Source organism: Heterodontus francisci, chromosome 18 (assembly GCF_036365525.1).
Source record: "Heterodontus francisci isolate sHetFra1 chromosome 18, sHetFra1.hap1, whole genome shotgun sequence".
Lineage (NCBI taxonomy): Eukaryota > Metazoa > Chordata > Chondrichthyes > Heterodontiformes > Heterodontidae > Heterodontus > Heterodontus francisci.
In genome coordinates, this window is record NC_090388.1 from 59,576,203 (window position 1) to 59,590,690 (window position 14,488).

The following is a 14,488-nucleotide window of genomic DNA, read 5'->3' on the forward strand; positions in this document are numbered from 1 at the left end:
TTACCAGCCCTCCGACGTCAGGTGTCGCGGCGGGGGAGCCCAGAAAATTCTTCCAGGAGAGGCCCGCTATGACCCCCGACACTGGGAAGACCCTGCCACATTTTACTGGCAGTGGCAAGTCCTCAGTGCGGCCCCCACCCACCGCTCAGCGGTGGGGCCTTCATTTACATATTGATATCAATTTAAATAAATGTAAATTAACTTACCTTGACCCGCGGCTGTCCCACGCCGATATTCTGGCTGGTGGCCTGAACTCCCGCCCCTTTGGATCTCTGTTCGGAGATCCAAGGCGTGACACTGGTGGGGAGCGGGGAGGAGTGAAATTTTCAGGTCGGGGATGGTGGGGGGGGGGTGGGAAAGAGAACCGGTGAGAACCTTTCCAATTGATTGTGGGGATGGTGGGAAGGGGTTGAGGGTTAAAGGTGCTGAAGTTGGGGGGTGGGGGGGGTGGGGGTGGTGAAAGCTCAGCGTAGCAAAAGGTGTTTTTTCGGGGGCACAAGTCATTTTATGTACTGTTCATTCAGTGGGGGGTGGGGGGGGGGGGTGGGGAGAGGTTTCAAAGTTTGATTAAAATTTCATCTCCATGTTTATTGCAGCAGGACCGTTAAAAATGAAAATTACCAGTAAGGGCTTGAAGCCCTTTAAAAATGGCGCCGAGGACACAGCGCCTGTCTCCTTTACGTCAATGGGGGCGGGTGCTCTGCCCCCTCCATGCTAATGAGCCGCCACACATAATACAGCAAGGGCTCAGTGACGGACAATCTGCACAGGTGGATAGCCATCTTCAAAGCACGCCGCAGCAATCAGTGGCATGCTTGCAAAATTCAGACTACAGTGTCTCAACCAAGTATAAAGCAGAATATTTAATTCAATGTAAACTCACAAACTATAGAGAAAGCAAAATAAAGTGAGGGAAAGAAAGATGGGAGAGGAAGATAAAGGGACAGAAAGAAAAAGTATTTTTTGTTAAATATCTAACAATAAGTACATTCTGACTTCACACTTCTAGAACTAAATTTTTCAGTGCCAGTGATGTTGTTTGGTTGTCATTAAGATATTTCACGTCATTAAAAAATTCACTTAAATCTGAATGCACTCGTCCTAACTTTTTCTGGCATATTTAGTGGGTAAGGCCCACAACTTCACACTCTTACATATATTTCAATGCCAAGTCTATTGGCAAAGTACCGGTGTAGCACAGCTTGTGCAGCAGTGCAAATTACACAGCAACTTCCAGAGTCTGCACATGCGTAAATGCAGAAATCCAGAAGTTGTTACCAATTTACTCCATAATAAGTGAGCACCAATAGCCTCACTGTTATTCTTAATGTCAAATACAAGCCCATGTTTGTTTCTGAACTGTTCTTATTGTTGTGTGGTGAGTACACTGAGCATGGTGGAAGCTCTATGGTGTAATTGACATGGTAATGAAAGTGGTGATAGTGTAGGATGTAAACATAGGGGGCATCACATGAATAAACAACTCTATTATAAAATATACTTTGAGCGCTGCTAAACTTCATAACAATTTTGTGGTTCATTATCTGCAGACATGCTTCCAAACAACATGCTTATATTGACCTGCCCTTTATATAGTTAGATTACTTCAGAATATAGTTCAGTAACACAAAAGACAAGAAAAATCATCTCACAAATACTGAAATCTGGATAAGTGGTAAGGAGTGAGATTGGAAACTGGGATCTCTTACTAAAACTATTTAAATTCCAAAGCATTCATTAAGTAATAGTAGTTGTGAAACAAATACAAGATCAAGTGTGACTATGAAAACAATAACATTGCTGCCCTGTTACTGTGGTAATTAAATAGACATTAAAAAAGGCTTCTTTTCTGATTAATCATTGTACACTGCCTATCACAACAAGGTCAATATAGTATCACTTCACTAACCCTGACAAGAGAGCAGAGAACGAGGGTCTGAAGCAGCTTGGATTGGAGAACTACTGATCACCAAGAAACACGAGTAGGCCATTCATCCCATTGAGCCGACTCCAACATTCAATTAAATTCAGGGAGCTAGGGTGGAAGCTTAGAGCGAGAACAACCAGAGTTGTTATCTCTGGGTTGTTGCCCGTGCCAGCGAAGAGAGGAATAGGGAGAGAGAGGAGTTGAACACGTGGCTGCAGGGATGGTGTAGGAGGGAGGGTTTTGGTTTCCTGGATAATTGGGGCTCTTTCTGGGGTAGGTGGGACCTCTACAAACAGGATGGTCTTCACCTGAACCAGAGGGGTACCAATATCCTGGGGGGGGAGATTTGTTAGTGCTCTTCGGGGGGGTTTAAACTAAATCAGCAGGGGAATGGGAACCTAAATTGTAGTTCCAGTGTACAGGCTGTTGAGAGTAGTGAGGTAGGGGATAAGGTTACAAGGACGCAAGAGGGCACTGGCAAGCAAGAACTTGGTTTAAAGTGTGTCTACTTCAACGCCAGGAGCATCCGGAATAAGGTGGGTGAGCTTGCAGCATGGGTTGGTACCTGGGATCCTGATGTTGTGGCCATTTCGGAGACATGGGTAGAGCAGGGGCAGGAATGGATGTTGCAGGTTCCAGGATTTAGATGTTTCAGTAAGAACAGAGAAGAGGGTAAAAGAGGGGGGGGGGGGTGTGGCATTGTTAATCAAGGAAAGTATTACAGCGGCAGAAAGGACGTTTGAGGACTCGTCTACTGAGGTAGTATGGGCCGAGGTTAGAAACAGGAGAGGAGAGGTCACCCTGTTGGGAGTTTTCTATAGACCTCCGAATAGTTCCAGAGATGTAGAGGAAAGGATGGCGAAGATGATTCTCGACAGGAGCGAGAGTAACAGGGTAGTGGTTATGGGGGACTTTAACTTTCCAAATATTGACTGGAAATACTATAGTTCGAGTACTTTAGATGGGTCTGTTTTTGTCCAGTGTGTGCAGGAGGGTTTTCTGACACAGTATGTTGACAGGCCAACCAGGGGCGATGCCACATTGGATTTGGTACTGGGTAATGAACCCGGCCAGGTGTTAGATTTAGATGTAGGTGAGCACTTTGGCGATAGTGATCACAATTCGGTTAGGTTTACCTTAGCGATGGGCAGGGACAGGTATATACCGCAGGGCAAGAATTATAGCTGGGGGAAAGGAAATTATGATGCGATTAGGCAAGATTTAGGATGCGTAGGATGGGGAAGGAAACTGCAGGGGATGGGCACAAACGAAATGTGGAGCTTATTCAAGGAGCAGCTAATGCGTGTCCTTGATAAGTATGTACCTGTCAGGCAGGGAGGAAGTTGTCGAGCGAGGGAGCCGTGGTTTACTAAAGAGGTTGAAGCGCTTGTCAAGAGGAAGGCGGCGGCTTATGTTAGCATGAGACGTGAAGGCTCAGTTAGGGCGCTTGAGAGTTACAAGCTAGCCAGGAAGGATCTAAAGGGAGGGCTAAGAAGAGCAAGGAGAGGACACGAGAAGTCATTGGCGGATAGGATCAAAGAAAACCCTAAGGCTTTCTATAGGTATATCAGGAATAAAAGAATGACTAGAGTTAGAATAGGGCCAATCAAGGATAGCAGTGGGAAGTTGTGTGTGGAATCAGAGGAGATAGGGGAAGCGTTAAATGAATATTTTTCGTCAGTATTTACAGTAGAGAAAGAAAATGTTGTCGAGGAGATTACTGAGATACAGCCTACTAGGCTAGATGGGATTGAGATTCACAAGGAGGAGGTGTTATCAATTTTGGAAAGTGTGAAAATAGATAAGTCCCCTGGGCCAGATGGGATTTATCCTAGGATTCTCTGAGAAGCCAGGGAGGAGATTGCAGAGCCGTTGTTGTTGATCTTTATGTCGTCATTGTCGACAGGAGTAGTGCCGGAAGACTGGAGGATAGCAAATGTTGTCCCCTTGTTCAAGAAGGGGAGTAGAGACAGCCCTGGTAATTATAGACCTGTGAGCCTTACTTCGGTTGTGGGTAAAATGTTGGAAAAGGTTATAAGAGATAGGATTTATAATCATCTTGAAAAGAATAAGTTCATTTGCGATAGTCAGCACGGTTTTGTGAAAGGTAGGTCGTGCCTCACAAACCTTATTGAGTTTTTCGAGAAGGTGACCAAACAGGTGGATGAGGGTAAAGCCGTGGATGTGGTGTATATGGATTTCAGTAAGGCGTTTGATAAGGTTCCCCACGGTAGGCTATTGCAGAAAATACGGAAGTATGGGGTTGAAGGTGATTTAGAGCTTTGGATCAGAAATTGGCTAGCTGAAAGAAGACAGAGGGTGGTGGTTGATGGCAAATGTTCATCCTGGAGTTTAGTTACTAGTGATGTACCGCAAGGATCTGTTTTGGGGCCACTGCTGTTTGTCATTTTTATAAATGACCTGGAAGAGGGTGTAGAAGGGTGGGTTAGTAAATTTGCGGATGACACGAAGGTCGGTGGAGTTGTGGATAGTGCCGAAGGGTGTTGTAGGGTACAGAGGGACATAGATAGGCTGCAGAGCTGGGCTGAGAGATGGCAAATGGAGTTTAATGCGGAGAAGTGTGAGGTGATTCACTTTGGAAGGAGTAACAGCAATGCAGAGTACTGGACTAATGGGAAGATTCTTGGTAGTGTAGATGAGCAGAGAGATCTTGGTGTCCAGGTACATAAATCCCTGAAAGTTGCTACCCAGGTTAATAGGGCGGTTAAGAAGGCATATGGTGTGTTAGCTTTTATTAGTAGGGGGATCGAGTTTCGGAGCCACGAGGTCATGCTGCAGCTGTACAAGACTCTGGTGAGACCGCACCTGGAGTATTGCGTGTAGTTCTGGTCACCGCATTATAGGAAGGATGTGGAAGCTTTGGAAAGGGTGCAGAGGAGATTTACTAGGATGTTGCCTGGTATGGAGGGAAGGTCTTACGAGGAAAGGCTGAGGGACTTGGGGTTGTTTTCGTTAGAGAGAAGGAGGAGGAGAGGTGACTTAATAGAGACATACAAGATAATCAGAGGGTGAGATAGGGTGGATAGTGAGAGTCTTTTTCCTCGGATGATGATGGCAAACACGAGGGGACATAGCTTTAAGTTGAGGGGTGATAGATATAGGACAGATGTAAGAGGTAGTTTCTTTACGCAGAGAGTAGTAGGGGCGTGGAACGCCCTGCCTGCAACAGTAGTAGACTCGCCAACTTTAAGGGCATTTAAGTGGTCATTGGATAGACATATGGATGAAAATGGAATAGTGTAGGTCAGATGGTTTCACAGGTCGGCGCAACATCGAGGGCCGAAGGGCCTGTACTGCACTGTAATGTTCTAATCTAATCTAATCTAATCTAAATCATGGCTGGTCAGTACCTCAGCTTTACTCCATATCTCTTAATACCCTTATGTGACAAAAGTCCGTTTTACTTTTGAAAGCTCAAATTGTCCTAGAATCTGTCTTTTGGACAAGAGAGTTCCAGATTTCTTCCACTGTTTGTGTAAAAAATAAATGATCACAGTCTGTAACTTATGGAAACTCCTTTCAAAAGCATTTAATTACCTAAGGGAGTGGCAATTAAACAAGCTGAAGGCATGAGAATAGATACATTCATTACAAACAACTATTTCCTTCTTATTTTGGTTCATCTTTCCTTACTGCCATTCTACCAGATAGGGTGGTGAATCTTTGGAATTCTCTACCCCAGAGCGCTGTGGAATCTCAATCATTGAGCATGTTCAAGACAGAAATCCTTAGATATCTGGATACTAATGACATCAACGGGTATGGGGATAGCACAGAAAAGTGGTGTTGAGGTAGATGATTAGCCATGATCTAATTGAATAGCGTAACAGGCTTGACAGGCTGAATGGCCTACTCCTGCTATGTTCCTAAGCACCCCCAAACCCAAAGCTCACAACGGCAATGCGATTCCCTGTTCCCAAATCACCAGCAGTAACAGCTGGACAGCGAACTCCTTGACTACCCAAAACAGATCAAAGCAAGGTCAGTACAAGGTGACCCCCATGAACCATGGAGCAAGGTTAGAACAGATGTCATTCTTAGGAACAGAGACAGCACTGTGGAGCATTTATGGGTTTATCTACAGCTTACAAAGATTGACTCCCTTTGCAAAGTAGATCAATTTGAGATGGAATACCTACAGCCTTATACCCAAGAATGCCTTACATAATGCTCCAACCCCTCTACACAGTCATCAACATCAGGGGAATACTGGGGATTTTACATGCTCAGAGTGAGACTTACAAAAGATATGCTCTCTGATTATGGGGCATTATCGCTCCTTGTCCTTCTCAGCTTCTCTACAGTGCCTGATATGATCAACCAGCCAATTCTTCTCATCCGCCTCTCCTCCATTGTCCAGCAATATGGGACTACCATTAAGTGGTTCCATTCCTACCTAGCTGGATGAAGACAGTGCATCTCCTGAAATGACCTTGACTACTACCATACCATGCTACCTACAGCAGGCACATGAGTGCAAGGAACAAGGATAAAGTGTTTGCAAGGGCTGTCAGCTAAAACAGCCCAGTGCACTGGGCCCTGACATCCCACCTATTGCAGTGAAGACCTGTGTACCAGAACTAGCCACATTCCAAATCAAGCTGTTCCAGTACAACTATGAGCCCGGCATCTACCTGATAACGTGAAAAATTTCTCTTATATGTGCTATCTACACCCCATCAGCCTCTTCCTAATCATCAGTAAAGTGATGGAAAGTCATCAATAGTGCCAACATGCCACATGTATTCACTAATAACATGCTTTCCAATGCCCAGTTTCAGATCCTACAGGAACAGTTGGCTCCAGCCTTCACCTGGTGAATGGAACCACGAAAGGTGAATGCCCATGACTGAATCAAGGAACCTGACCAAAAATAAAGCCAATGGGGGCCAAAGTGAAACCCTTGAGTGGGTGGAGTCACATTTGACAGAAAGGAAGATATTACATTATCAGAGGTCAATCATCACACTCCAAGACATCACTGAAACAGTTCTTCAGGGCAGCATCCTCAGCCAATTACTTCCTCCATGACCATCCCTCCTAAGTTAAGCACTGGGGCTGTATGCTGAAAATTCCACAATATTCAGTTCTATAATCATTTCCTCCAACTAAGAAGCAGCCAGTACCAGTCTACAGCAGAAAAGTGACATCATCAAGGCCTGGGCTGACAAACGGCAGGTAACATCCATGCTACCAAAGTACCAGGAAATGATCATCTCAAACAAGAGCAAGCCCATCCATCTCCCTTACCATCCATGTCTTGTGTCTCACTATCAACAGAAAGTTTAATGACCAGCTATATCAATATCATTGCTACAGGAGCCAGGCAGAGGCTGGGTACTCTGTGATAAGCGACTCACCTCCAAAGCCCTCGAAGCCGCTCCATTAATTTCAAGGTTCAAATCACGATTATGATAGAATGCACATCACTGGAGCGTACAGCCACAACAACACTTAAGGAGCTCACCGCCAACCAGGACAAAGAAGTATATTCGATCAGTGCCCCACTCCCCCCACTGGTAACACATCCATCTCCATCATGTACATTGTGCCTACAGTATATATAATCTACAGGATGTACTGTAGCAAATTAGCAAGGTCACTTCAACAGTAGCTCCCTCCCCCGTTAATTCTACCACTCATGAAAATAATTAAAGCATTGTTGTCGGAACACCAATATCTCCAAGTCCCCCTGTAAGTCACACAACACCCTAACATATTCCTTCATTACCTTTATAACCTCGGGTCAATATCCTGGAATCCCCACTTAATTAACACCATTCCAGCAGCACCATCGCTTTAACGACTGCAGCAGTTCAAGTAAAAGACCAATCACCACCTTCTCAGGCCAACATCAACAACTTTTATTTGTGTAGCACCCTTTACATAGTAAAACGTCCCAAAGTGTTTCACAGGAGGGTTATCAAATAATTTGACACTGGGTCACATAGGAAATGTGGGCAGAGAATTAAAGGATTTATCAAAGAGATAGATTTCAAGAAGGAAAGAGAGGTACAGAAGCGGAGACATTTAGGGACGGAATTCCAGAAATTAAGGCCTTGGCAGCTGAAGGCACGATTGCCAATGGAACAGCGATTAAAATCAAGGACGAGCAAGAGGCCAGAATTGGAGTAACGCAGAGATCTTGGAGAGTTGTAGGGCTGGAGGAGTAAACAGAGATGGGGCAGGAAGGGGTGGTGCAAGGCCATGGAGGGATCTGAAACAAGGCTAAAGAATTTTAAAATCGAGGCATTGCTTAACCGGCAGCCAATGTAGGTCAGCAAGCACAGGGTGATGACTGAACAGAAGGGCTTGATGCAAGTTAGGACACAGGCAGCAGGGCAACTAGGGATAGGCAATAAATGCTGTCTTGGCAGCATCACCCACATCCTTCAAGTTTCCAAAAGAACTATCCTTCATGCGTTTCTCTTTCCGATCTCTATGCTGCCCCTTGGTGACACAATATACCGGTAAGGAACCATCTTCCACCTGAAGGGTGGTGGCATCTGGTTCTACCTCTCCACGATTTCGCTCAACCCCAACAACCACTTCTGTCTAACTGAAATTCAGTCTTAGATGAATCACAACATCCTCAGTTGAACTTTGGAGAGACCAAAGTCATAAGTTTTGGCTCCTGCTGTAAACTGCTCCCTTCCAACTGATTCTATCTCCCTCTCTGGCCAATCACTCCAGCAGAATAAAACCTTGCATATGTTTAGTTTAGTTTAGTTTAGAGATACAGCACTGAAACAGGCCCTTCGGCCCACCGAGTCTGTGCCGACCATCAACCACCCATTTATACTAATCCTACACTAATTCCATATTCCTACCACATCCCCACCTGTCCCTATATTTCCCTACCACCTACCTATACTAGGGGCAATTGCTAATGGCCAATTTACCTATCAACCTGCAAGTCTTTGGCATGTGGGAGGAAACCGGAGCACCCGGAGGAAACCCACGCAGACACAGGGAGTGTTTGAATATGAACAGAGCTTCAAAGCACACATCACTAAAATTGCTTACACTTCTGCAACATTGCCCATTCCCACCCCTATTTCAACTCTCTACCACTTACTCCCATATCCACACTCTCACCACAAAGTTTAGTTGCTCCAACGTTCTTCTTGCCTTCCATTCTCCACATTCCATAAACTCCAACTTGTCAAAAACCCAGCTATCAGTTTTCTGTCCCACACTGCTCTTGTCAATCACCCTGCCCTCATTAATCTACACTGGCTTCCTAACCCCCAAGAAATACTTGCACAGCTTTGCTTCTCTGTACCTTTGCAATCTGATTCCCCCTTCCTTGTTTCAATCTTCTGTCCTCTAACTCTGACATCCCCTTTTGCCTCACCATCAATGGCAAGACCTTTAGCCACCTCCACTTTAAACTCTGGCACTCCCTCCATACCCGCCACCCCCCCAAAACTCCTTTAGAAACCTTCTCAAAATCCAAACAACCTTCAGTGACCTCTCCTGAACTCTGTAATATGGTTAGGTTCTGCTCCTCTAGTTTTATCTCCTCCTATGTAGAGGCCTTGGGATGTTTTGTACATTAACCACATTGTACAGAAATATTGTCATTGAGACACCGTAAAACATAAATTTAAATATTAGACAACACACTATCGGAAAACCTGAAATTAAAAACAAAAATGCTGGGGATAACAGGTGCAAATGAAGAATCCGGGTAAAGCCCCTGGGAATCCTGACTCCCCAGTGAAGCAGTTTGTGCAGTGAGTGACAGCTGCTGCCCCTTTCTCACTCTCCCAGCTTCTAGGCCCCCACCTCCGCCACTGGCCCCCAGACCCCCATTACCCCGGCCCCGCAACACCCGGCCCGGTCTCCCTACCTGTGTCCCTACCACCACGATCTGCGGCAACTGGATGATATCGGCCCCAACCGTGTTAAACACTTCCTGCAGCTTATTAATGACGGGAATCAACGCCTCCATCGCTGCTCAATGGTCAGAGAGCAAGCGAATGCACTCTTTGTATCCGAGTGTGGGGCCTGTCGCTGACTGACCGTTGCCCTGTTTCAAACTGTCACCGTCACCAGCCGCAGAGGAGCGACAGACCACCGTTCAGAGCTCAGGCACCACTGCGCACGCGCAGATCGCCGTTACCGCTCGGGGGCGGGAAGGAGGAGGCCGCGCACTGCAGGCTGGGAGCTGTAGTTTGCTTCCTCATCCGGTGAGCTGCGAGAGGAAAGGATTAAACTACAACTTCCATCGCTCCCTTCGTAACCTCTGCGACCTTGCTGAGACTTGGGATGTTTTGACCTGATAGACCTGCATTTATATATAAACTATGAACTTTTATTCATCTCCAGAAACGGTCAATTTTTTTTAACTAAATAAAATCTCTATTGCCTGTGTCACACTGTATAATGAAAATTCCGACCTCAATTCATAAAGATTTCTGTAATGTGTCATTGTTTTCTAAAGAAAAATTACTTGACACGAACAGATTTTTTAAAACCAAAAGGTGTTTTATGCTCAAGATGAAAAAATAATTACAGTTGATCTACGAAATGATTAAATAAATTGTCTTTAGAATATCATAGAAAATGAGTTTGCAAAGTTTGATTTTGTTTCTAATTTAAAGCATCGGGAATCTGTATCGCTTTAAGTACCAGTATGGAGCTTCCAAATGAATCACAGTTTTGGTTGGACTGGTAACCGAATCACCACGATATTGTCTGGAAAATAACCAATTAAAATGTATTTTTTTTGTGGCACATTCATTTATTATAATTTCACTCAACTAACTATGGGTAGCAATCACATGTTTCATTTTCTTTTTTGAAGTTTTACTTGCAATTAAGATAAAGATGAGCTATTATTTAATTGAATGGCTGAACAGGCACCAGGGAGTTAAATGCCTATGTATAGTTCTTCAAAAAATCAATTTGAGGAGAGCTGTTGAGTCAGTGAATTCTGATGACGAGAAGAAGGAGTCACCATTCCAAATATCCAACCTGCACTCACTGACAAACCCAGCTCACATCGCAAAACAATGCTAACAAAACACCACGTGCTGATTCTGATGAAAGGTTATCGACCTGAAACGTTTGTTTTTCTCTCCACAAATGTTGCCTGACCTGCTGAGTATTTCTAGCATTTTTTGTTTTTGTACCACATTCTATCAATTGTTTAGCCCCTGATAATAGGGCAGGGATCGCAATCCATGCCTGTTGAGTGGAATACAGACAGCACGCCAACTGATTGTAATGATTTCTTCATGCAGCCAGCTCTTCCCGTGCTGTTCATTGGCTGAATGCATCAGCAGATGGTCCAATATTATTAACATTCTTCAAAGATAGCCTGCACCTCTCAAAGCATTATGGCTGCAGCAGGTGCAAGGAGTCAGTCTGTAACTGAATCTGACCTGGGGGAGAGAGAATAGCTGACCATGGGAGAGCAGGCCCTCAGGTTTCCAGACACTGCACTAGAGGTCTTGTAGAGCGGGCGGGAAAGTGGAGTTGAATCCTAAGATCAGCCATGATCGTTTTGAATGGCGGAGCAGGCTCGATGGGCCATATGGTCTACTCCTGCTCCTATTTCTTGTGTTCTTGTTAGTGGAGGAAGTAGAAAGGAGGAGAGATGTCCTGTATTTTCAGGAGGCCCTCAAGATACACAATGAGAAGGCAGTGTAAACAGATAACTGCAAAGACTAATGCCAGGGGTGCAGACCTAAGGACCTAGATGTAGTGCTGGAAGAAGTTTAATGATTTTACATGTATGCTCAAGGTCAGTGAATGCATCTTCAAATGCCTTATCCTCCCAACTCCACCACTAGCTTCAGCCACTGCTCAATTCATCACACCCCCATCCCTCATCCACCAACAATCTCTATCAATCTCATACTTGACACCTCCCTTCACCACACCTGATCACACACCTACCAACAATCTCTATCAATTTCTTCCTAACACCTTGCTTCATCTCACCCTGACACGGTTAGCAGTGTTGTAAGCCTCACACTCATATCTCACAATTTGCAGCGCAGATAGCTATTCAAACATGACATCACATAAATAGATTGCATGACACTCACTGACACACTTCCCTCTCTCTTGCAGGAAAAGTGGCACTCAACTGGAGGCCTCAGAAATTAACCAGATGAGGAACGGTGTCTCTGCATGTTCTAACCCCTGTGGAGGAGATGGTGCTGGTCATTATGTGAAGGATCATCGCAGAGGTCATAGTCACCAGCGGAGCTGAAGTCACTGAAGATGACGACATCCTCAAACCTAATCCTCCTTCGCACACCCTACTTCCCCCTCATTCCACTCTCTTCTGATTTACAAGCTGCAGATGTTGTAACATTTTTTAGTTTCTCCTCTGGCCTCATCACAACTTACCTTTGTCCTTTTTTCAGATACTGACACTGTGCATAATTTAGAGGATAGCATAGAGGCAGCATCTGCATGTGATGAGACATAGGGGTGTAAGTGCGCTGCAGTCAGGGCGGAAGAAAGGCCAGTGTGGGTGCCAGCACTCCGGAAGGTGAGGTTGCACACTAGTTTTGCTGCAGAGGAATCTGATGAGGATTTCAATGGGCCAGGCTACAATAAAATGTCTGATGGGTGTACACATACTAAAATGCATTGGGAGGCCTGCCAGAAAGTCTGCCTGCAATGTCGAGGAACATGGAGAGTCTGGGACCAACTTTGTACATGGCTTTGCACAATGCTTGGAGCTCATCCTTTCCAGCATGGAACAGATGGCAAACTCTCTCAACAAACTTATGGAATCAACCATGATTCAGCTTCAGATGGTCAATGTCTCAGCTTCCATCATAGCACAAATAGCAACTACCCAACACCTGAGTGCTGCAGTGGAATCTCAGACTGCTGACTTCATGGCTCTGGATACCAGAGTTCAAAGGGTCTTCCAAGGTGTCACAGCAGTCCAGCAATCTGTTCGACCACAGATGACTAGGATTGCTGAAGTGCTGCCCTGGGATAGAGGCAGTGGTTTCATGGAGCACAAACCCACTGTGCTCCCTCCAGACAAAAACATTTGTGCATACAGCCCCGCCATTCTGCTAGTGCTGTTGCCTGTCAGTCAGCCAACCCAGACTGCTGCCCCCCCATGGAGATAGGACAGTCTGAAGCCGGGCCTTCTAGACCCAGAAGGTTGTCTGCCAAGGCTATCTGCAGACTCCTCCATTGAAAGTCAGCAGCCTTCCACCAACCACATACAACTACTGGGATAGCACTTCATAGTAGCAATTGGACAGGTAAAGGCACCAGGAAGACAGGCACCAAGGGAATGCAGAAGTGTGATTAGTTTATTTTTGCATGCTATATGGCATGGTTTACAAAGAACAAAGAACAGTACAGCACAGGAACAGGCTATTCGGCCCTCCAAGCCTGCGTCGATCTTGATGCCTGTCTAAACTAAAACCTTCTGCACTTCCGGGGACCGTATCCCTCTATTCCCATCCTATTCATGTATTTGTCAAGATGCCTCTTAAACATCGCTATCGTACCTGCTTCCACCACCTCCCGGCAGCAAGTTCCAGGCACTCACCACCCTCTGTGTAAAAAAAATTTGCCTTGCACATCCCCTCTAAACTTTGCCCCTCGCACCTTAAACCTATGTCCCCTAGTAACTGACTCTTCCACCCTGGGAAAAAGTTTCTGACTATCCACTCTGTCCATGCCACTCATAACTTTGTAAACCTCTATCATGTCGACCCTCCACCTCCATTGTTCCAGTGAAAACAATCCGAGTTTATCCAACCTCTCCTCATAGCAATTGCCCTCCAGACCAGGCAACATCCTGGTAAACCTCTTCTGTACCCTCTCCAAAGCCTCCACATCCTTCTGGTAGTGTGGCGACCAGAATTGCATGCAATATTCCAAGTGTGGCCTAACTAAAGTTCTGTACAGCTGCAGCATGACTTGCCAATTTTTATATCTATGCCCCGACCGATGAAGGCAAGCATGCCGTATGCCTTCTTGACTACCTTATCCACCTGCGTTGCCACTTTCAGTGACCTGCGGACATGAACGCCCAGATCTCTCTGCCTGTCAATACTCCTAAGGGTTCTGCCATTTACTGTATACTTCTGACCTGTATTAGATCTTCAATTTGCATTGGAATGTGTATTTTGTGTTGGCTTTTAGTTCTGGATTGTGGCCATGTGATTATGTGATGGTCACTGACAGAGGGAAGGTAAGGAGTGTGGGTCTGTTGGTGAATGGGAAATTGAGGTTGAGGTTCCAGGTATTCCTGTTGAGTTAGTTGTTCACTTACAGCCCAGGCAGAAAAGGACTGTCTAGATTGTAACCTCCCTTCCTCTCTTCCTCCTGTCCCTCAGCTTCTTGCTTGATATGTGGTGGCAAGTGCTGTTCCCTCATGATGGCAAAGTTGTGTATCTTGAGACCCACTCAGCTGAGTACTGCAGGGCTCGTCCAGAGTGGTCAAGGCAGCAGGACTTTTCCTTCAGCATGTCAATGGTCTGCTCTATCAGATTTCTTCTGGCAGCACAGCTCTCATTGTTTACATGCTGTGCAGGTGCGTGT

General features: G+C 45.5%; 1 protein-coding gene across 1 annotated transcript in view; it reads right to left on the reverse strand.

Moving 5' to 3' along the window:
- The window catches only part of LOC137379353 (dynamin-1-like protein), a 120,040-nt gene extending 109,993 nt beyond the window's left edge, over positions 1–10,047 (reverse strand). Inside the window, exon 1 of the mRNA XM_068050058.1 lies at positions 9,804–10,047. Within this exon, the coding sequence (XP_067906159.1) occupies positions 9,804–9,905 (102 nt within the window). The 5' untranslated portion in view covers positions 9,906–10,047. The remainder of the gene's footprint in view (positions 1–9,803) is intronic.
- Between the last annotated feature and the right edge of the window lie 4,441 nt (positions 10,048–14,488).